Source organism: Colletes gigas, unplaced genomic scaffold, assembly GCF_013123115.1.
Source record: "Colletes gigas isolate AHSC1104 unplaced genomic scaffold, ASM1312311v1 Colletes_gigas_Sc00008, whole genome shotgun sequence".
NCBI lineage: Eukaryota > Metazoa > Arthropoda > Insecta > Hymenoptera > Colletidae > Colletes > Colletes gigas.
Genome location: NW_025106637.1, coordinates 3,078,752 through 3,102,748, shown reverse-complemented (window position 1 = coordinate 3,102,748; position 23,997 = coordinate 3,078,752). Strand labels below are relative to the sequence as shown.

The window sequence follows — 23,997 nt, the reverse complement described above, 5'->3', positions numbered from 1 at the left end:
TAGATCACCAAACTTTGTAAATTTCACTGTAAAACAATAAAATGCTGATTTCTAAATATATTTCGATTTCAGATTTCTACGATCTTCGTAATCGTTACATTGATTTTCCGCTCTCGGTGCCAGGTATTGCAAAAATATTTTCAGGGTTCCATTACGGTTTAATAAAATAATATACAGCTTGCAAATATGAACAGTATTGTACTTATTTATCTTATAAATAATACACTGCTTTCAAGTCAAGTATAACAAAAAAATATGCACTTAAAATAGATACCTACTTTGAACAAATAGCAGTGTAACGTCTATTTTATATACTCTACATGTGTGACCGCTTAATAAAAATATGATTAACATACATAAAAGAGTAAATATGGAATTTTTTTTTTTTTGGCTTTTAAAAATTAAATACACGTCTCGAATCATTCGTCGATGTGCGTCTTTTTGTTAGGAAGCGCATCGTTGTTCTCGCTGTTGCGTCTTTTTCGTTGAGCCCGTTGTCCATTGCGGCCTGGAAAATAAATTCCACGAACTAAATATTTGTTGTGTCTCGGCAGTAAGCAAAATTTTTAATCAAACGATATTCAGAATATAGAAGAGATCAACTCAGCGAGATCCAGATAATCCCTCAGTATTAGCATGGCAGAACATCATTATAACGGTATTAAAAATAGAGAAAAATTGTTTCACTTTTATCAGCTTACCCTTTTTGTTTGCACGTTTTCCTTTAGTGAATTTTTGCCTCGAAATGTCCATTTTCTCTTTCGCTTTCGCGAGGTACGTCTCTTCTTCTTCGCCTTCAAGTACGCGGAAATTAACTTCCTTGTCGCAGATTGTTAACTGTTGACATGAAATAACATATGTACATAGTAAAATAATGTTTAAGCCTTGGAAACACGCGTACACAGATTTGAATTACTCACTTTGCCGTCCTTCATTTTATCGACCACAGACTTTGCAGAATTTTCCCCTTCAAGGCGCACCCACCCCTCCGAATCGCCGATCTTAAAATCAACAAATGCAATACTAGCTTCTAATCCACCTAGATGGTTTTTGATATCCTCCCTTGAACACTTCTGGGATGCATTGGAAAAATGAATTACACAACCTTTAGGTAGTGTAGTGTCCTTTTCGTGCTCGTCTTCTCCACTCTCTTCATCCTCCTTTCCCTTCGTCTAACGAAAATTCAACATTTTTATAGAGTACTGTACTACTGTAAACATGTTAAACTAATTTTTTTATACTAACGTTTTCGTTTTTCTTTGCTTTCATTTCGTATTTCTGTTGTCTACGAGTTTGTTTCTCCTTCATTTTTTCCATTCTATAGTCGTTACTAAAAATTCAAATATTAAATAACTTTTAAACAATTTAAATAATTTTTTCAAAGTAACATATAGTACTATCAACTTACGACCACTTTTTAATTAATTCAATATTTTCATACATCACAGTTCCTCTAGACATAAAAGCTTTCGCGTCTTCCAGAGTCTTAAACTGTATGAAAATGGATCCCTTGAAGTGCAATTTTTTTTCTTTATCGTGATACTTTCTGAACTGTTAAACAAGGAAACTGTAAAAATCTAAATACTTTTCCACCAGTCTTCTTCAGGCTATACCAAAAATTTTTAGGCATAAAATAAAGATACTTACGATAATACTTTCATAGGGCTCAAAGTCATTAAAAAAAGTTTTCAGCTTATCTATAGTCGTATCGTGCAATGGAAATCCTTTTACGTATGCTGTTCTGGCTTCTTGTGCCTTCCTATATGTTTTACTGTACACTGGCAAAGGATGTTCCAAAGAACGACGAATCTTTTTCTTGTCCTCCGATATTTCTATAAGATCACTTGATTCCAAGGCTTTTAATATAACATCGGCATCTTTACTCAAAGAAGCCAACATTTTAAATTTTAACATAATGGACATCGGTACCCATCCTTTGTCCAACTTTGTTTGTTCAATGAGGAACTTGTCTCTTTGCATATTTACATCTCCAAAGTAAAACTGCAAACAACAACATTGTTACTAACATGATTACAATATTAGTGTTTCTGCTATATGCATAGATGTATAAGCTATTCACTCTTCTACTTGTACAAAACAATGGAAATATCTTCTTTCCCATTCATCCTTCCATCAATATTAATGTCTAAGATAAATAATAGTAATACTGTGTACACCCATTGGTTATCTGGTACAAACAATCAACTTTATAGCTAGAGTTATGGATTATATTATGAAGCAATACCTCGACTTGATTCTTTATTTTCTCTAAGAGCTGACTGGATGGCTCTTCCGGTGTTGTTTCTTTCGTAGAATTTTCTTCAACGTTAGAAACCGGCTTCTCGCTTTTAACCTCCTCGGTAGCGTCACTATTCGCATTTTCAGTTTTAACTTCATCCCCGTTTTTCATTTTTCTGTCTTTTTACCGGATGTGCGTGCTCAGAAATTTAGCGTGTCTGAATTTCTGTAAAACGTAAATTGCAAGCGTTTTTGACGAAACAATTAAACTCAAAACACCAGACACACGTGTTTTGACTCTCTGTGAAAGCGGATCACCGGATGTACATGGAAATATATATATCTATGGTTGGAACGAATTCTGTGACCCTACCATAGAAAATATAATTTTATTATTTATTATAATCCTACAACGCAAAAATTGCAAACCATTTATTGTTCTTAGTTTCCAGTTAATTAATAAATTGGATATAATAAGAAATGGGTCAGAACCGTGAATATATAAACTAGGAAAAACCATTGAAAATAATTCGCATTAAATTTTGAATTAGGTTTTAAATAATTAATGGATTTTATCAACTAAATTATACAAATTTAGATAACCTTAAGATTTTGTTTTGCGAAATAGAAATAGTTACAACTTACAACTTCCACTTCCGGAGCGCGCTATTTAAATCGTACAGAATTGTCTGGGTTAGTATATTCGACAAATTAGAAACACTCCCGATCAAATGCATAAACTATGATTAAAAATTGTTTTCATCTTTTAAAATATACTTAAATATAAATGTAAATGATTGTCATAACTTATCTATCTCGTTAAAAATACTGAAATGATTAATAAGAATCTCCTGTAGGTAGATCGAAATCTCAACGCGACTAATAATCGTTTTTGTCAAATTCGTTTATTATTTATAAAAAGAGAAATCACGTTCTTGCACCGAGGTTATGGAAGTTTGCAAAATAAAGAGAAAAAAAATTTGGGATACTGGTCAGAAAATGTGAGAAAACATATGATTCGTAAAGCCCGAAAAGATGGTTTGTATTGACATACGTGGATCCTAAGCGATACGCTCAAACCTCGGTCGATTTGTAGATGGAACGAGATATATTATTTTAGTTTCGGGTTTACACAAAAGGCCCTTCGCGCTGTTTATTTAACTTGGCGTTCTTTATCCTTCTTTCCTTACCACGTACTTCCTCTGTTTCCTTTCCGGAAGCCACACAAATTTTTTCCAACCATATTCCGGCTCTCTTTACGTCGCTTCCGCGAAATTAATATTTTTGGAATTTGGTGGAATTCGTTCGTTTGATCTGACTTTTCCAGGCTTCAAATTACATTGCTCGTTAATTCCCTAATTTTTGATCATCGATAGACTGGTCATTTTGTTAGTGATTATGTTGGAAAAGGGAAGGAAAGATCAGTAATATAGAATTATAGAAATACTTTATTGGACTAGTTCTCATGCTTTGGTTACAGCAACGATTACAATAAAAAAGTCGATATCGTAGTAATATTTCTTAAAACGTTAATCGATAGATCAATAAATAGCGGAACAATAAGGCACTCCGAAATAAATATAGAATCCAATGGCTGTTAATTTGGCATCGTCGTTAGCGATAAGAGTCTTTCGTTCGTGAATAGAACGTTGTTCGTCGATAAGAAGAATTTCTAATCGCCTCTGTCGAGAGGTATTAGAAATAGGAAAGCTGTGGCTCGTGATTGTGTCGTATTGACATGTTCTGATGTCCAGGGTGATGGAAATTCTGGATTTCGTGGGCACCCTGCTGACCGCGGTACTGATTAGAATTCGGCGACGTCGACGACGACACGTTGCAACTGTTGTTCATTAGCATCGAGGCGTTGCTTCCTTGAAGAGCGAATGGCCACGACTGCAACAAATATGTTAAAACACAACTCTTTGAGAACTCTGAAATTCTTGAAACTCTATTTTACAACTAATTTCTCCTTTTTTCTGTTTCATAGATCGCTGAGGCTCGTAAGAGAAACGAAAATCATCGTGCAACGCAAGAAGAATAATAAGACGTCGCTCTTCAAATAACGGATCTAACTTAGAATTAATGGTGGAAAGGGTGGGTGGGAGCTTCGAGTGTGATTTGGTCCACCTGGAGAGACATAAACAGAGAACGAAGCGGCGTCTGCGAAGACGACGCTCGCCGTTACGACGCCGACTGGATCCACCTGGATCCTTTGTTATTTTACCAACTCGTAATCGTGATACCAAAAATTGCGATAGCACAAAAAACTGGGGAACATAGGACGAAAATATCTCACCCTAGTCACTTGGAAATCCTTTAACATTACTTTTTCGTACAAGGATATTTCAGAACTGTAAGTAGAAACTTACGATTTCAATATTTTAATATGTTTAATATTTAGTGCAATGGACATGTGTGCGGTAAGCCATCGATATACTAAATCGTCCCATATGTTCAACATTCTCCCTTAAAACGTAGGCTAATAAACCTGGAGATTATTATACACGCTCCATTTCTCTAGTCATCGAGTGGTTCAGGGAAAGTTCGATTTTACTATTTGGATGCTAATAAAAATATTTATCCAGCCAAACTCATTGTGGATCCCTTACTTCTCGACACAGTATCCCTGAACTGACGAATTTTGTTTATTTCCCGCTAAACTACAAATTTTATTCTCGTCAATTTGAGAATGTCCAACGGTATGAACATGTGAGACCTAATAATAGTATGAGCAATCAATTTTTACCCTTAAGATATAACACTCTTGGAGACCAAAGTCGAGAGAGTCGTACTTCGATGATCGTCAAACGCTATCGTTTAAGATAGTTTTTGAATGCAACTACGTTGAGTTTAGGGTAGTGAACTTTTGGAGCTTACCAAAGCCAGAGACAAGGACCTGGTCGTTTCCGAGTGCGAGTCCCCATCGTCCCTGAGAACCGCTCGAAGATGAGCGATGTACGTGGCGGCGAGACGAAGGGTATCCAACTTGCTGAGCTTCGTGTCGGCTGGCACCCAGGGCAAAGTGGTCTTCAATCTGCAAAACGCTTTGCTCAGGACTCTCATCCGAGCTCGTTCCCTCGCGTTCGCCGCGTTCCTCGGTGCACGGTTGTCCAACTCGTCCTTGGTGTACCTTTCTTCCGAGGCGAACTCTTCCTCGTCTGCTTCCAATGTCGGTGTCGAGGCGCGTCGCTTGCGTGGCATGTTCTGCAATTGTTCAACCATGCCACGTTATTACCACAAAAGCCCCTAAAGAGTACCTCAACGCTTTAACGCTTGCAAACGATCCCGAGACGTCCATCAAAACTTGTGAAAATAAAGAGCCATCAGGCCAGTTGCACGTCATCCGTCGCTAAAGCGTTGAAAGAGATCATCACTTCGCACTCGAACACAGCGTACGATGGATTGATGGAACTCGTGGTTGCAAAGGTCGAAGGTGGAGGACCTTACCTTGATACTTTTCCACGTAAAATCGTTCGTTTCTTTGACTGGTAGCGTTGGAATGTCACGATAGGTCGCGAGGCTCGCGCGGAACTAATTGTACGTCAAAATTCTCGACGACGAAGAGGAAGAAAGCTGCAAGGAGAGACGGGACAGCGGGAGGGAATTGGTAAAGAACATTGCCAGAGAAGAGGGAGTGTTTGAGACGCCCTGAAAATCGGGCGGAGCTTTCCGATCGCCGAACGTCTCTTCGTTTTCGGTACGGCCACGTCCTCCTCTTTTGCTTTTCCTAAAGTTTCTCGCCCAATCGTTTTGGCTTTGCGTCATATGCAGCCACCTGGTCCATCCTTCCCGCTTATGTTTTCCTTCGAAACACGCACTATACAATTAGCGCTTTTTACGTACGGAGTTGACCTTTCCTAATGTTTCTCCTACGATTAACCCTTTGGGTTTGGATAGTGGATTTTAAAATACTATGACACAAGGTTATTTTAATACCTTTAATTTCACAGAGTATTGAACGTATTCGATGAACAATTTTTTCATAGACATTATTTTTTTATTCCTTATACAGGGTATTCGGTCATTCCTGGGAAAAATATTAATTGGAGATTTTAGAGGCCTAAATAAGACAAATTTGTTGATTGAGGCTTCGTTGGAAAGTTATTAAAAAATTAAATTAAGAAGTTTCCAATCGTTCTGGAAAAATTATTTTCGGTTGAGGAGGTCAATTACAATCATTTTTGGTGATTAGACATACCCCCGAAATCCTTCGCAATTTCGAGAAAAAAATTCAGGAAGGTGGACTTTGTCGACAAAATTAAAAAGTTTCAAATCGTTCTAAAAAAATTATTTTTGATTGCGAGGGTCAATTACAATCGTTTTTAGTGAATAGACATACCTCCGAAATCCTACCCACTTTCGAGAAAAAAATTCAGGAAGGTGGACTTTGTCGACAAAATTAAAAAGTTTCAAATCGTTCTGGAAAAATTATTTTTGGTTGAGGGAGTCAATTTCAATCATTTTTGGTGAATAGACACACCCCCGAAATCCGACTCAATTTCGAGAAAAAAATTACTTCATTTATTACGAATAGCATTCATACGAGCTTCAATCATTTTATTTTCTACTGTTGGAAGAAATAATTTTTTTGAGATCATTTCTTTATGCTTTCTTCATTCAGAGGTTTACGTGGAAGGAAACGACCATTTGATCTATTAATCCGGTTAAAATCCTTGTGAACGGGCTGTCATCCATTTCGTTGAAAGGAGGATTCGAAATGGATCCTGTAATACGAGTTTTGCGGTGACCCCGCTGATCCTGCTTAACATCCTGGAGTAGGAGCTGACTTATTGCTCGACAAATTCGTGAAAGTATCTTTGCAATTCGACACCTTTCCATGTAATTGACCAAGCACCCTTCTCGGGGTACCTACTAGCGAGGATCTGCATACAGGGGCGTCTCTTCTTTCATTTATTTAAACATAAAACGAAATTGTGCGCGTAGAAAATTTTACATAGTCGATAAATTTTATCACGGTCAAGTGTTATCGAGTTTTTTTTAAATGATATTTAAAACGTTACAGAAAATGAAATTTACATCGTGGAAATATTTTTCGTGTCACTCGCAACGTTACCAACAGATTCAGAAATGAATTTTCTTTCATAGTCAATTCACATGCATTTACGCAACACTAAAGCTGTTTACCTATCAATACTAATTCAGTGAATAGTTTCTCAACTGACCACCAACCATGTGAAGAGGACGGTAAAATCACCTTCGAATTTTCAGGTCGGTAAGGCAGTCAGATTGGACCGCGGAAGTCGATAAGGTAAAGGTGGCATTACCAACAGAGGAGAAAATAAAATTACAGAAATTCTTTTGTTTTTAAAGGAATGAAAGTTTGCACGATCCAGAGTTGGGCATCAATTAATTAATTTTATTGAAATAATTAAACGTATACCTCGTCTGTGATCTATTTTACAGCGTCTCTGTCGGTATTAAGCTTTCTTCGTAACTACACAAAAGATACCGCCACTTTAAGCTCAAAACGATCTCTGACATCAACCATGTTCCATCTAAATAACAATTACAAATTATTACGAGTACCAAGTTTTACTTTCGTTCCTCTTTTTTAAATCGTACTTTTGCCAGAAACAATTAACATCGTGACACTTGTCAAAACGAAGAGGTTTCCACGATATTTTTCAGCGTCGATCGGAGCTAGTTCTTCGAACGCGATCGATCACTTTGGGGGGAAAAAAAAAACTGAGAAACGACACATCCTTCTGTCGCGGCGCGGAAGCCACGGTTCAAATAATCAAGGTGAATCGTTGGCATTGCGACACGTTGCGTGTACGCGAATCCTGAGGCGAATTCCTATCGCTAACGATTGGAAAAAGATCGCATACACGCATCTTTCATGATTGCGATCAAGGCCGAAATATCCTCGTCGATCGTTTCGCAGAAATATTCATTTTAATCGCTCGCATGAAACCACTTCTTAGCAGCATTATTCCCATCATATTTCGAATATCAATTCCCGAAGAACAAATCGAACTAAATGAAACCACTCATGCAAATGCATAAAGAGTTCTCACGCGAATTATACCAACAGGAAAGTGTTGAAATCGTTCGTTCAATTTTTATCGATAGAAACGTAGATAAAAATTGAACGGCGAAATAAACGCCAGAAATAAATTAGCTATCTGTTATTCGATTAAAAAGCTCATGACTGCGAAAAACTAAATATGCGCCGTACAAACGCGACCTCTCGCACCGCAATAATTATCGTGCCAATGCCCATCGTCCCTCGTTAGAAATTCAAATTGTTTAACACGCATAAATATTTTCTTTTCTTTCGAACGGTCCTTACGTAAGCCATTTAGAAAATACTCGTTTCAATTCATTTGAATAACGTGTCCTGTGATAACCACAAGATATTCTTGACATCGTTCCGCGACTACAGTCATGCCATAACGCTACTTCGAAACGCTATTACCATAATGCTTTAAAATATCTGAAAAATCTCTGTACGTAGGTACAAGAAAAACTTAATATTCCGTTACGAACGCCACGACTCGACTCCGTCCATCGATATCGCGAGAGCCGTATAGGCTGCTAAAAAATAGCCATTTTCGCCGGGAAAATGAAAAATTCATGCAGCTCCTTTAAAGAAACGAAAAAGAAGCGAGGCGACGAGGCGAGGCGTTTCCCTTTTCTAGAAAGGAAAAAGAATATTGTCCATAAATGTGAAAGCCCGTTTCCACAAGCCAAATACGCGAACTGTGAGATATTCATGGTATTTTACACCGTTGAAAACCCGCGCGATTCTTACGCGGATAGGCAAAGGGAGGCGCGCGTGCAGGCGGAACGTTTAAATTCAAACCGCTCAATGGCCAATAAAAGTTTATTCCTACGTACGTGGCAATGAAAATTTATCGCGCGGCTGTGATATCAAGCGAAACGAAACGCAGGTGCGCCGTATCGTTGCCGCGAATTTACTTGTGGTTTCTGCAAAAACATAGCAACGTGTGCCCCGTTCGCGCGGTCCCCGCGTTACACGAGTCGTTACGACCTTTTTACGCGACACGCGGCATTTTCGACGCCGTTGCATCACTATTGCTCTATTCTTAAGTCCCGCGACGTTACTGCCTTCGAAAAAGTATCGATCGAGGAGGGTTTGCGATTCGAATCGCGCGCGTTTTTATCCCCAATTGCACCGCCATATTGAAACGACGATGTAATTAATATCGACGCGAGGAAACTCGTGATCCATGCTAGTTTCAAATTAATAATGTTGGAAAGGAATTCTGACCATTTGTTTATTAACAGTATAAATGTTTTATAAATTTCGGAATCCTATAGAACCAGAAAATGAATTGAAACAATGTATATAACCTTGACTTCACTTCCTCCCTTTCCAAAAAGGGAATTTTTTTGCATTTTGCATTCGAGAAAGTGTATAATGAGTTCAGGTATGGCGGAAAAACCTGCCCTAACGGTGGGGCCCTTTACGACGGGTTATTTTGACGCCTCGCCTAATCACAGCGTCTTAAAATAATTTCGCTAATGGCTTTAGCGTAATAAAATGCGATAGCGAAAGCTTGAAACATCGCTAAAAATACCGTAGGCGTTGAAGTCACTCGGAAACATTTCTGCATATTTTAAACTCGATCATTCTAAATACGTGTTCTCGATCCAACGACATATTTCTAAGCGTACAATACTATTCATAGCTTCTATCCTTATGTATTCCAAGCACATTTCGTATCTTATTTATTGATACCTCGACTTAAATTCGCCTTATCGTGGCGATAGTAGTAAAAGAAATATTAAATTTAAAGAAAAAAGCTATTTAGCGTTTCTGTACGTCGTAACTGACCACGAGATATTTATTTATAGCTATCTATAGATAAAAATTTCTACGTAAAACCGATTGTCCCCATGTTGCATAATACATTAACACGGTCGAATAGTTTACAATACGTTTCGAATCACGTTTCAACGAATAGCGAATACATATAAGAGATGATCGTCATTATTCGTAAGTTGATGTCACTGAAAGTTTAATCAAGATCTTAAAATAAAATGGCATACGCACGTTCGATAACAGTAATCGTTTCTATATAGAATTTTATTCGATCGAAGAGAAAATGGCTCGAAACACTTTGCAAGTGCATCAAATGATCGAGAGTGTCGTTTCGTCGGAATCCAGTTACGAATGGCGAAACTTCAGATCGCGAGGTTTCCTCGAAATGCCACGAACGGAAATTACGCTTTGCGAGTACGCTGTTATCGTGTCATGAGAAAAAAAATGACCACTGATAAGGGCACACGTGTTCGAAAGACGAAACGATCGCTCCCTCGAGTCGTATTAACGCCACACAATCGAGGAATGTCGCCTCAGTGAGTACGCGAGCACCTAAAATCGCAAATATATCAAAACCCGTTGAAAACAATCGCGCCACGGTCGTGCATTGTTGCATAAATTTCCATTAACAAGCGAACGAAACGAAACACACTGCATTCTTCTGAATTTTTCCTCAGAAACAACACCGTACTTTACGATTGATACTCTTTGTATCTCTTTATTCTATCTACAAAGGAAATTACCCAGATGCTAAGCTAATTTTACAAACATAACGAGTACCAGTTCATTCACTATCCTCTGTAGCGCTGTTAATCACTTTTTACGAGGTTTAGTTTAACTATACGTAATATTATCTCGTTATTAACGACACGAAGAGAAATATTGTTTCGCGAGAATGAAAATCTGATTTTCGTTGACACGATAACGAGTAGGTTCTTTAGAATAGTTTCGAGTTACGCAAAATTAGCCAAGAAACATGTAATATCCGTGCAAAACATGCGTCATATAACCGGAGAACCTTGTCTGATCGTGCAAGTACATTAGTACTTAATTATCCAACCTTATCTGTCAAGCTTACACGCCATTATCGCTGATCTTTTGATTTCTTCTTTGTTTAGTGCCAATATCGAATCGTCTGAGCGGAGCTTAAGCGGCAAATCGATTTTAGCGAATATGAATTCAAAAATTCTATTGATCGATCCTGTTTAACACTTTGACTGCCACGTGACCCATATATGGGTGACAGAACTTTTAACAGTGGAACTAAAACAATTAATTCTCAAGTTGAAATGTTAAGGAAAATAAATTTTAATAAGCTTCGTAAATTTTAATGAGATTACGAAAGCAACTACTACGACAACTTTTAAGTTGTGTTCTTTACAATTGCCTAAAATGAACGTTTTGGTCACGTAAACAATTTTAGGATTTAGACTGGCAGTCAACGTGTTAAATAGAAATTGATAAGGTTGTTGCAATTCGATTTCTCGGAAGATTGCATGAGAACTGGGAATGTGACAACGAGGAAACATTGGCAAATAGGGAACAATGTAATTGGATCTCGTAGAAAATTACTAACGATAAAGACGTACTAGAAATTTTAACGCAAACTTGTATTTTACACAATTTGTATAAATCCAATTTTTAATAATTGAAAAACATTCTGTATTGTTCAATAGAGCGATGACATAACCAAGGAACAATTTTGGGATACCTCTTTGCACTCAAAACACTCGAGAGCATCAGATAAATGAATCCAAAATTATCGATACATACCTAATGCATGCTGAATGATTGGACTAGCATTAATCATTTGGTATGTACATAATTCTAATCGCGAGATCGCGGATTCTTTCATTTTTCTGTTATCACAATGATCGCTATCGACCGCACCTGTGCGATGACCGAAATCTATCGGTCCCTATTCCATGTCAATAATGGACACATGCTGATAAATCGTATCGATCTTGGTCGAGTGCACGTGCACTCAAATGTCCTTTCGATATCAATTTTCCATGCAATCTCTCAACTTCTAATACAAGAAACATACCTTTTGCAATTTTTATTCGCATTTCTCGCAATTAGCATCGATTAAATTCTATCAGTAGTATTTGTACCGTATTTGTACCAGCAATTTATTGGGATCGAAGGAAAACAAACGACTTAATTAAAATAAATTGAGTCGGAGGAAACAACACGTAATGGCGCTCCGTGTACTACTTAACTTTAATTAGGAAATATTGAAAGGATTTGCACGATCCCTAGAAAGGATAAAGACGTTGGCAGCACACGTTTCACATAATGCCCCCAGAGATAGGATCGATAGTCTCTCTTTATAATTGATATTTCGACGAGTCGGTGTTCCTTAATTACTAGATGGTCGAGATAGACCTTGTACGAATTCAGATTTTGAAACTGAAACGACGACGAACATCACTTTTGGAAAATGACCGCTAGAACGGTGTTATCGTTCGAGTGAATTTCGTAATTCGTCCCATATACGAATATGGTCACCCATATACGAGGTCACGCTTCACACTTTCCTCGTGACTTTTGTACAAGCTTATTGTAATACTCGACTGAGGTATCACGCCCACCCAGTATGCAAATTAAACTCACAGTCTAGAAAATTTTACAAGCGTTATCGCGCTTGTTGAACACACGACGATTCCGTGCGTGCAATAAATTCTGTTGCTTAAAGAGGTTTACGGGACTCGAAAAATTAATGAAGCGTGATTTTACGGACTTTTCAAAGGCGACCAGATGCTGTTTCGTTTCCGGAGAATTTTTGGCCGGGCCAAGAGTTGAATAGAGCCTTGACCATCGAGTACATAGCAATCATATGAAAAAGTTAAATGAAACGATTTTTCGATTTATTATATTTGACACATTAACTATCGATGTATGGAACGAACTACTTCTCGACAAGCTTGGGCATTCTGGTCCTCGATAGCGGTATAGTCCATCATAATGTAACATATGCTTTTTAATTTTCCAGAAGCCTCTGCTGACAACTGATGATCATTGCTTATATTTCTGACCACGGATGACGATTGCTACTGACTTCTTCCAGCCTCTACTGGTCTCTGCTGACTATTGATGACCACTCCTGATACTTCTGACAACGTATAACGATTACAACTGGCTACTGTCAGCCTCTACTGGCCTCTGATGACAACTGATGACCACTCCTGATACTTCTGACAACGGATGACGATTACTACGGACTTCTGCCATCCTCTGCTGGTCTCTGCTGCCATTGATGACCACTCCTGATACTTCTGACAACGTATAACGATTACGACTGACTACTGTCAGCCTCTCCAAGCCTCTACTGGCCTCTGCTGACCACTGATGACCACTCCTGACACTTCTGACAACGTATAACGATTACTACGGACTTCTGCCAGCCTCTACTGGCCTCTTCTGACTATTGATGACCACTCCTGATACTTCTGACAACGTATAACGATTACGACTGGCTACTGTCAGCCTCTCCAAGCCTCTACTGACCTCTGCTGACCACTGATGACCACTCCTGACACTTCTGACAACGTATAACGATTACTACGGACTTCTGCCACCCTCTGCTGGCCTCTGCTGACTAATGATGACCACTCCTGATACTTCTGACAACGTATAACGATTACGACTGGCTACTGTCAGCCTCTACTGGCCTCTGATGACAACTGATGACCACTCCTGATACTTCTGACAACGGATGACGATTACTACGGACTTCTGCCACCCTCTGCTGGCCTCTGCTGCCATTGATGACCACTCCTGATACTTCTGACAACGTATAACGATTACGACTGACTACTGTCAGCCTCTCCAAGCCTCTACTGGCCTCTGCTGACCACTGATGACCACTCCTGACACTTCTGACAACGTATAACGATTACTACGGACTTCTGCCAGCCTCTACTGGCCTCTTCTGACTATTGATGACCACTCCTGATACTTCTGACAACGTATAACGATTACGACTGGCTACTGTCAGCCTCTCCAAGCCTCTACTGACCTCTGCTGACCACTGATGACCACTCCTGACACTTCTGACAACGTATAACGATTACTACGGACTTCTGCCACCCTCTGCTGGCCTCTGCTGACTAATGATGACCACTCCTGATACTTCTGACAACGTATAACGATTACGACTGGCTACTGTCAGCCTCTACTGGCCTCTGATGACAACTGATGACCACTCCTGATACTTCTGACAACGGATGACGATTACTACGGACTTCTGCCACCCTCTGCTGGCCTCTGCTGCCATTGATGACCACTCCTGATACTTCTGACAACGTATAACGATTACGACTGACTACTGTCAGCCTCTCCAAGCCTCTACTGGCCTCTGCTGACCACTGATGACCACTCCTGACACTTCTGACAACGTATAACGATTACTACGGACTTCTGCCAGCCTCTACTGGCCTCTGCTGACTATTGATGACCACTCCTGATACTTCTGACAACGTATAACGATTACTACGGACTTCTGCCACCCTCTGCTGGCCTCTGCTGACTAATGATGACCACTCCTGATACTTCTGACAACGTATAACGATTACGACTGGCTACTGTCAGCCTCTCCAAGCCTCTACTGGCCTCTGCTGACCACTGATGACCACTCCTGACACTTCTGACAACGTATAACGATTACTACGGACTTCTGCCACCCTCTGCTGGCCTCTGCTGACTAATGATGACCACTCCTGATACTTCTGACAACGTATAACGATTACGACTGGCTACTGTCAGCCTCTCCAAGCCTCTACTGGCCTTTGCTGACCACTGATGACCACTCCTGACACTTCTGACAACGTATAACGATTACTACGGACTTCTGCCACCCTCTGCTGGCCTCTGCTGACTATTGATGACCACTCCTGATACTTCTGACAACGTATAACGATTACTACTGACGTCTGCTAGCCTCTACTGACCTCTGCTGACCACTGCTGACCGTTGCTGACAACTTTTAACATGATATATACGTACCAAAGCTTTGTATAATGTAAATCTATGACAATAAATGATATAATTTCAAAGAATTCTATGTGTTCTCATCATTTTTTACCTTTCTTTCTCTCTCCAAATCATTACCTTAGTTATAAGACTCCCTGAAACTCCTTGGTTTCCCTGAACCAATAGGAAGTCCTGAAACTTAGAACTTTGCTAAAAATTCAGGGTTTCCAAGAATTTTCGGCGTTTCCAAGAAATTCCAGGACTTCCCAGCTGTTTCAGGGCTTTCCAGCTGTTTCAGGACTTTCCAGCTGTTTCAGGACTTTTTCACTGTTTCTGGACTTTCCAGCGGCTTCGGGACTTTTTCGTTGTTACAGGACTCTTTCGCGGTTTCAGGACTTTTTCGCTGTTTCAGGACTTTCGAGCTGTTTCAGGCCTTTTTCGTTGTTTCAGGACTTTCCAGCTGTTTCAGGACTTTCTAGTTGTTTCAGGACTTTTTGACGAAAAATGAATTCTCGATTTTGCCAGCAGGTACGAGAGTGACGGTTACGGATTTCTAGGAAATGGCGAGGACATCAGGAGGATATCAGGGGGACATGATATGGGGAGAGGTGGCACGTATCTTATAACTATGGGATTGATTTCGAGAGGAAAAGAAAGGAAAAAATGATGAGAACACATAGAATTCTTTGAAATTATATCATTTATTGTCATAGATTTACATTATACAAGGCTTTAATACATATACATCATGTCAGAAGTGGTCAGCAGTGGTCAGCAGGGGCCAGCAGGGGCCAGCAGAGGCCAGTAGAGGCTTGAAGAGGCTGACAGTAGCCAGTCGTAATCATTATACGTTGTCAGAAGTGTCAGGAGTGGTCATCAGTGGTCAGCAGAGGCCAGCAGAGGCTTGGAGAGGCTGACAGTAGCCAGTCGTAATCGTTATACGTTGTCAGAAGTATCAGGAGTGGTCATCAATAGTCAGCAGAGGCCAGTAGAGGCTGGCAGAAGTCAATAGCAATCGTTATCCGTTGTCAGAAGTATCAGGAGTGGTCATCAGTTGTCATCAGAGGCCAGTAGAGGCTGGGAGAGGCTGACAGTAGCCAGTCGTAATCGTTATACGTTGTCAGAAGTATCAGGAGTGGTCATTAGTCAGCAGAGCACTATTTTAACAAAGAACAGTATAAGCAAGTGACTCGAATTCGTATCGCTGGAGAATGGGAACTTTATTCCTAAGGAACTTGGTCACGGTGCAAGGAAAGGAAGGGTGAAAGCGATATCTTCGAAAATGCTCGCGAAGAGACCAATACGAACATTGTAGGGAGTTGAACGCTGTTTCTGGTTCCAAGGAATCGAGGTTCCTTATCTCAGGACTAGTCCGGAATCGTGTTTTATCTATTATAAGGACATAGTTCGTGATATTGTTCCTCGATGACACAGAGAAAAAGAAGCTATCATGAATGGAATACGAATTTTAGAAATTCATGGAAACAATAAGTATAGACAAGATCGTAGACAATTTCAAAGGAATAGAATATTCTCAGAAATGAGCAAAGACCATTGACGAGATTAGATCACTTAAAACTATCCCATAGTCGTCTCACACTGAAAGCAGATCAACTTGTGAACTATGAGAAACCCAAATCGTGTTCAAAAGTATACGAATTAAATTCCAGAAATATGAAAGACAGAAGATACACCCACGCATGAATTACTTAGGAAATGCTCTCCTTTCCTCTTGCTATCTCGCTTTCTTCAAACAGCTCGCCACGCTCGAAAGTAACTCGTTAAAGCGCGCCAGTTCGACTGCATGCATTAATCTCAACGAGAAATTATCGCGAGTAGACGCGGATGATAATATATACGAATTGCACCATTCTGCGCGTGCATTGCTTTTTTTTTACGCTCAACATTAGACTTCCGTTTGGCATCGTTCCACCGCTGAGTCCTTTCCTATCGTAACTGGAAAGAAACATGACCACTTCCTTCCTATGCATCTGGAAACCACGGCGCCAACGAAGCAAAAATACATATGTACAAATTGCTTAACGCGGCGATCACCGCAGATAAAATTTATCGAACGAACAGTCTGTAATTTTACCAGATTAAAAATTATTTTTCTTCGACGAGATGAGAAATTACAAATTTTGCGTTACGGCAAGGACAGCAGGGAATGACAATTTTATTTATTATAGATCTTTTGCTTCGAGGCCTGCACGTGCACGTTTATCGCGAGTCTCTTCCATATTTTCCACGCATGTTGCACAAAATCAGTCGCTCGGTTTCTTCTACTTTTATTTCATCTTCCTCCCCACGAATCTTTTCTTTTTCATACATACGTTTAACGTCGTAACAACCGCGACTAGGTGGTTATTAGCGACGATGGTCGAATACTTTAAGCGGAGGGGTGTAATCAGGGGCGGATCCAAGTTAGAAACAACACGACGATCGCCTCCCTCTTGATATTAAAAAAAGACGTATTTATTATTCATTCTACCTCGATTCTTTTATACTTCGTCGCGGATAAAATCACACAGCTATGAAATAAGAATTGGAGAGCATTCGAGCGCTAACATCAGTATCAGCGACTGTACCGTGGATGGAGATTGCTCCTCGCGTAATATCACGTTTCCAAATGTTACGATGTATAATGGATATAATAAATGCAAGGACGCGCGATTTGCATAACGACCTCATCCGAAGTCACGGTCATCGTGGCGCAAATCTTATAAATATCATCCGGTAAAGGTCAGACGACGAGGGAATCGAACACAATCGTGAACCATTGCTCAATAACGCCGCGGACAATGGGCGTGAAGGTAGAAAGTGGAGGCACTCTCGTTTGGTCACAATCCGCGCCCCGAATCATTATGCCGGGATAAAGTGCTTACATCATAATCAGGCACCGCATTATGCCTCCCTATTACTCATTTCGCTTCTTGCTCTCGCGCGATGCATATTCATGAACGGCCTTTTATGGCTCGCGCCCGTGCGTTTTGTTCTCTCTTTGATTTCAAGGTTCGAAAAGAAGACAATACCGCGACACGGAGCACTTGGCCTGGAAGATTTCGATTCGCAATAACGAACGATCATTTCCTCGGAATTACTAATAACTCGATACTCGTCCACACGGATCGAAACCTTTTTAGATCTATTCCCGTTTACAAGTCACAGGAATAAAAATTAATCAACTAATATTTATTCATCACTAGACGGATGTTTATGCATTTATGGGAAATTTTAATCCTCAAAAAACTACGTAAGATACGAATTATTATATTTAGGGGTTGAGACAGCCCTCTGCGAAGCTTCCGTTTCATTAAATTTATTAATAAAAATGTGAATTTGCATGAAGATCCGGAGTCTGTTCATCGCAATATAAAGGAAATATAATCCTAAAAATTTTTATTTTACGAGTGTGTATCAGCCTCGTTTGAAGACAATCAAATTAACGATAGAAGTATTTCTTCGTTAAGTAGTAAATTACAATGGATAAATATAACAGAGGAAGATAGTAAGGTCGCTTAAAAAAGAAGTGACTTATGGACGATGGCGTGCATGAACTTTAAGATCGCAAGGTGAAAGGAAATCCATCGATTTTCCGACACCATCGATCATGCAATCAACCCCCCCCCCCCAGACCCTGTTAGATCGCGCAGTCCTTTGTTTGTATGAAGTGGAACGCTTTGCGTTAAAACGTAACGCTTCGAGGCGATGAAACATTGTCGGGAAACGCAGTTCCGTGATCGTAAGTCAGAAATCGATGCCGATACGCCGTGGAACAGTACGCCTCGGTTGGATCGTAATTACGGCAAATGCAAATTACCGCGAGCGCGCTCGCCGGCATGAACTGGTTCAACGTGTCATTATTGTTTATTAGCGCGAACACTTGCTGTTTTTATCGCGAGCTAGATGCAACGTCGTATTAAGAAGAACCACGAGGCCATATATGCTCGTGCACCCGAACAATAATCCCACGCTCTAGCCTAGTACGATTTCGCTTCAAGGCGATGTAACGAGCAAAAATTGAACACACGTATATGGAGTGACGTCGCATTCGTGGAGATTCCTTTGAGCGACTGCCAGCGCCGATGCTCGGTTAATGTTGATTATGACAGAGGCGTCAGAATCTATCCAACTGGACGCTAATGTTCATTAACAGGTACCATACTTCGGCCCCGTGTATGCGTGACTCGTTCGTTTCGTGAGAAACTATGCTTATCATGATGATACTCTGCCAAAGAAGAGGGAATTTTCAGAAAATTCCATGGTAATTACTTTGGAGGACCTCAACTCCGATCTTGATGATTGCAAAATATGTTATAGCCTTAATTTCCGAGATATTCGCAATATTCTTTCAGTAAGTCCTTAGAAAAAGGTAGAAAAACAAATTATTTTAGGTAGATTTTTTTTTTATTTTTCAACGTAATCTCCTTTTAGCTCCATACACACTTCCAAGCGTTCCTCCAACATTTTTAAGTCATCTAAAAAGTAAAATTTTGGAAGGTGCTCAAAATAGGTATCTGTTTGGCTGGTGACCTCTTCGTTGTCTGTCGAGCCATTTTTTTAAGTTTGGAAATAAAAAGAGTCACTGGGGGGGGGGCCAAATCCGGTGAATACCATGATTAATTCCACGATTTTGACACAGGTGTGCACCGGTGCATTGTTTTGACGCAAGAGGAAGTTTCCTGCTTCGATCGACAATAAAAATGAAACCATGTGGTGGATATAACCGAGACTTTGACAGCTGTGAGTCACGATTACTAAAAACAAACCATTTTCGATGCTACGAGCACCAGCATTTGGACTTTCCAATGGCACTAGGTATTAATTTTGCGAATATCTCGGAAACTAAGGTAGTGCGGCGATTGTGTGTATAGGAAATTGTTCAGAATCTTATTTTCTATAACATACTTCACAGTCATCAAAATCGGAGTCCCCCTGGAGTAGATAATCACCAATTCCAATGACGCTCGCGCGATGGGTGAGGAAAGAAACGCGAGACCGAATGTAAACGGGAGATTGGAATCGCGGGGGCGTCTATTCTTAAGAATCCCTCATTGATATGCAAACTCATGTCAGCGACGGCGTGGCGCGCGCTAGATAAGCGTTATCAGTTCGCGAGCGCCAGCTCTCCGCGCGTTCGAGTTCGTTCGAACGACTTCGTGAACCGCGGGGCCCCGACGATTACGTTAATTAAGCGTCGTAATTTACGACCGCCCTGTTACGTGCACAACGTCGGATCGTTTCGTCGCTCCTTGGCGCCCCGTGATTCGATCGTTGCCTAGTTCGACGTAATTTTCACGGCGCTGTTCCGCGAACAAAGGGGAACGGAAATAGGAAACATAATCCGCGAGTAATTACTATAACGGCGCTTTCCCCGTCCGGCTGTGTCCTGTTGTTCCGCGGGACGAGCCAGCCGCGAAAACTCCTTCCTTTTCAGCGGCTGGAAATTCGAGACGACCGAGGAAGAAATAAAATCGCCGGAGGAGAAAATCAGATGCGCGAGAACGAGGGCACGCACAAAATCAAACCGACGGAGATATTCTTACCGTCGTCGTTCCGGTTCGTGAAGTAGAGAAACGAACGGGGCATCTGTGTTTCGATGGCGCGTTACCCCATCGGGGGGGGGAAAAAAAAAAGAAAAACTCGCCCGTGACGGACACGGGAAGATAAATTTATTTCGCTGTCGCGGGTCGATGCAGTCCTGGTCGAAGGGAAATGAAAAATGTTTCGAGTTACACGAGTTTCCTCTTATCGAGGTTTCGATTTATAGAGCAACGTATACAGTTATCGACACTTTTCCTACGAAAATAGGGGATATCGAGAACCACCGTAGTAAACTACTTGCTTCTTGTAGGTAGTTTTACGAAGAGTGAAGAGGGCATTGTTATGTAATAGTCGAAGGGGTAATGATAGAAGAATTGAAAAATAAATAGGGAGGCTCGCCTGAAGACTATGAGTCTGGAGAAATGCGTTATAGTTAGATTAAAAATGAAACTGTAACAGAGAGTACAGCAGAGTAATGGTGGAAGGTAGGCAAGAGAAAGAAAAAGATGAGAATCGACTATAAATTATAATTTGGAATGAAGTCCAACTCGACTAGTAATCCCCACAAAGCTCAAATATATCGCAAAATGTAACATATATTATTAATATTAATCGCTCGAACAGCTAACCTGCTTTTTATTTTCAAAAAAAGAAGACTTTGAGTACTAATGTGCTCGAGATCAGAATCGCTTCGAATCTATGACGTCAGACTCGAATCCAGATGGTCTTGAAAGCCTTGGATAATCGTAATAATCTTGATCAATCTAGGAATCTTGAATGGCATTGGAACTCTTGATCAATCTAGATCCCTTTATGGGTTTTAAAACTTTTGATAAGCCTTGAACACTTTCCAGTGATAAACGATCACACTGATAGATTCGCCAAAGCTTTTCATCACATTCTAATGGCTATTTAAATTTCTGATAAATATGCAATTCAGGCATAGTTTAAAAACTTTATAGAGCACGAAGATTGTCAATTCAAGGCCCATCGAGATTTCAAAATTGATCGGGACCGCCAAGGCCGTCTAGATCCGAATAACGTTCACGGTCTCGAAAGATCCTGATTCGAACGGTCTGGTCCACGCACCCGGACGTAAGAAGCTCGACAAAAATATAATTTTCCATTCGCTGGTAAGGATCGTTTCAGGTTGAACGGCATATTATCACCTAACGCGCGAGCAAGCCTGGCCGTCGCCCCTTGACCCCCCGGTCTTCGTTAACCGAACAATCTCGACGATCTCCGGGCAAACGGAAACAGCTTGGTGAAACGAAATGAAAAAAGATATAAAGAAAAAGGAAGAAAAGTGTTCCCGAGCCAGATGCATGACCTTTTCGGTACTGGCTCCGTGGGAGATAACGATACGAGGAATGCACTTGGTCGATTTGTGTCTCGGAGCCGTCGGCGGAAGGGGAGCTCGGTCTCCGTAGGTGCGGCCCTGATTATCGGCTCCACAGCTTCGGCTCTCTCAGCGAGCGAGTGCAGGTGCGCGGCCGCCAGTCTGTCGCCAGAGTCCCCACCACCTAGCCGTGGGCCCTTCTTCGCCCCCACGCCTCTCCTTGCCCCACGGAAGACCCAGAGATCGCGGACCCCTCTGGCAGACCCCCCCCCCCATCCCCCTGCCGTTAGCTTGGAGGGAACCAGGGGCCCTCGCGCGGCACCTTCTCTCCCTCTCGCTTTTTTCTTCCTCGCTCGACGTTCTCTGACTCCTTCTCTACCTCCGTCTCTCTTTCTCACGCTGTTTGCAACAGGTAGCGCGTACGAGGTCCGCCTGCGAAACAAAATGGCTAGCGCCTACCGCCAGGGACCAGATTTGCTTTTTTAACCCGCGGCAAATCGCTGTTCTCATAGGTCAAAATTTAAAATGGGTGTCTCAGGAAATCTTCACCCTTCGCAAATGCTGTGATACATCTTTGCTCGTTAGATCGAATGCCCGTGTATTACTTTTTTATTTAAAGAAATTCCTTTGGCTTAACATTCCTAATCGATACTTCGATCGTAATACAGTGTGTTTTCAAATTTGAGATCCCTCTGAAAGACACCCGTAAAATTTCTTGTCTCCATGCTGGGTTGTTTTTGAATCGATGTTTTATTATTGTTTTACGAAGCAACTATGTAACATACTGTTATCAACAGGTAGCAAAACTGCAGCCTGTAAACTGGTAACGCTACCAACAGGCGGCAGGAGCCCAGTAAAACTGCGAGTGCGCCGAATAGATTAATGACACGGTGGTTCGCACTGACGACGATAAATCGAGGAGACTTCTAAAGGTAAGACGTTCGAAGACGTTGGGTGGCCATGTGGGAAGCTACGGAGCCGGGACACGTCTGAACTGGTCATGACCCGTGCGTGAGCAGAAGAAAAGGAATGCAAAGAAAATACTGGATTCTCCTACGCCTGAAAGCGGCCCGAGTTTCGGCCATTTGAAATTCTTCGGTGGCTTAACTCGCTACCTAATGTTACCTGGTACGCGTCGGAGACCAGATTTCCGAACGAAACAAAAAGACGGTGTCTCGATATTTCTGGAACATCAATTATTATCGCCGTAAAACCCTCGTTCTAAAAAAATACCGACGCCTGATAGAAATTTCTGTTGATGAAGGCATTTTTAGCTGTTAAAGGTCCTGCCAAAAATATTTCTGATAATAGTAAAACTTTATGCCTATCTTCACAGAAGGAAAATAAGTACACAGTTCTCTCTGTGGTAATTTTCTAATTGTTCGAACCATTGTATCTCTGAATCATTTCGTGTCAACGATGTCCCGTTCTTCGTGCACCGAATCGTTAATTTTCCTGTCGTTTTCCCCCGCGCCGCTTTAATAGATCTCGCTTCAGGACGCGAAACAGGATGTCCTTCGAGAGCAATGAGCCGCAATGAGAATCGGGCGTGCGAACTTTACTCCGTTTCCACGGTTTCTGGCAACGAAAGGCAGGTGTCAGTCTGTCGACTGTTTTTATAGACGGTCGTTCGTCGATGATCCACGGGCTGCCCGGGCCGTTCTTTCTTTCGAAAAGTTTTCGAGCCGTCCACGGTGAGACACGACGAATCGTCCCACCGTAGAATGTGACTCAACGCCACTTTTACAGTCGGTTGCTCATTTCGGTCGGTGAAATGGCTCGTCCTTCGAGGAGGTCAGCACCTGAAAGACAAGAAAGAGATACTCTGCTTTATGCAGCGCCAGAGACAATGCAGGTATCCGTGGCGCGGCAAAAGTCCATTGAATGGACATAATTGCATTGTCATTCGAAAACAAACGAACCGAGGTAACTGTTCGACGAAAACAAGGAATTCCTGTTTATTACGGTCGACGGAATGCCCTGGCGACTGCCTCAGGTGCAGTTTTCAATTTTCGACCGTGGTCAGAGTTGATGAATATTGGCTCGAACAATTCGTTGATAGATCCTGTCTGTGTTTAGAAAATTGTTAAAA

General features: G+C 41.1%; 2 protein-coding genes and 1 non-coding gene across 3 annotated transcripts; all 3 read right to left on the bottom strand.

Moving 5' to 3' along the window:
* Window positions 1–328: 328 nt before the first annotated feature.
* LOC122396732 (la protein homolog) lies at window positions 329–2,545 on the bottom strand. Its single transcript, XM_043395373.1, has 7 exons — window positions 2,246–2,545; window positions 1,648–2,001; window positions 1,409–1,551; window positions 1,246–1,330; window positions 921–1,172; window positions 702–837; window positions 329–508 (listed from the first exon to the last, which is right to left on the bottom strand). The coding sequence occupies exons 1-7, from the start codon at window positions 2,408–2,410 to the stop codon at window positions 420–422; spliced, it is 1,224 nt and encodes a 407-aa protein (XP_043251308.1). The 5' UTR covers window positions 2,411–2,545; the 3' UTR covers window positions 329–419.
* LOC122397097 lies at window positions 577–656 on the bottom strand. Its single transcript, XR_006259081.1, has one exon. It is a non-coding gene; the product is annotated as a small nucleolar RNA U6-53/MBII-28 (small nucleolar RNA).
* Window positions 2,546–3,840: 1,295 nt separating the features above from the next.
* LOC122396733 (transcription factor 21) lies at window positions 3,841–5,448 on the bottom strand. Its single transcript, XM_043395374.1, has 2 exons — window positions 5,116–5,448; window positions 3,841–4,131 (listed from the first exon to the last, which is right to left on the bottom strand). The coding sequence occupies exons 1-2, from the start codon at window positions 5,437–5,439 to the stop codon at window positions 3,934–3,936; spliced, it is 522 nt and encodes a 173-aa protein (XP_043251309.1). The 5' UTR covers window positions 5,440–5,448; the 3' UTR covers window positions 3,841–3,933.
* Between the last annotated feature and the right edge of the window lie 18,549 nt (window positions 5,449–23,997).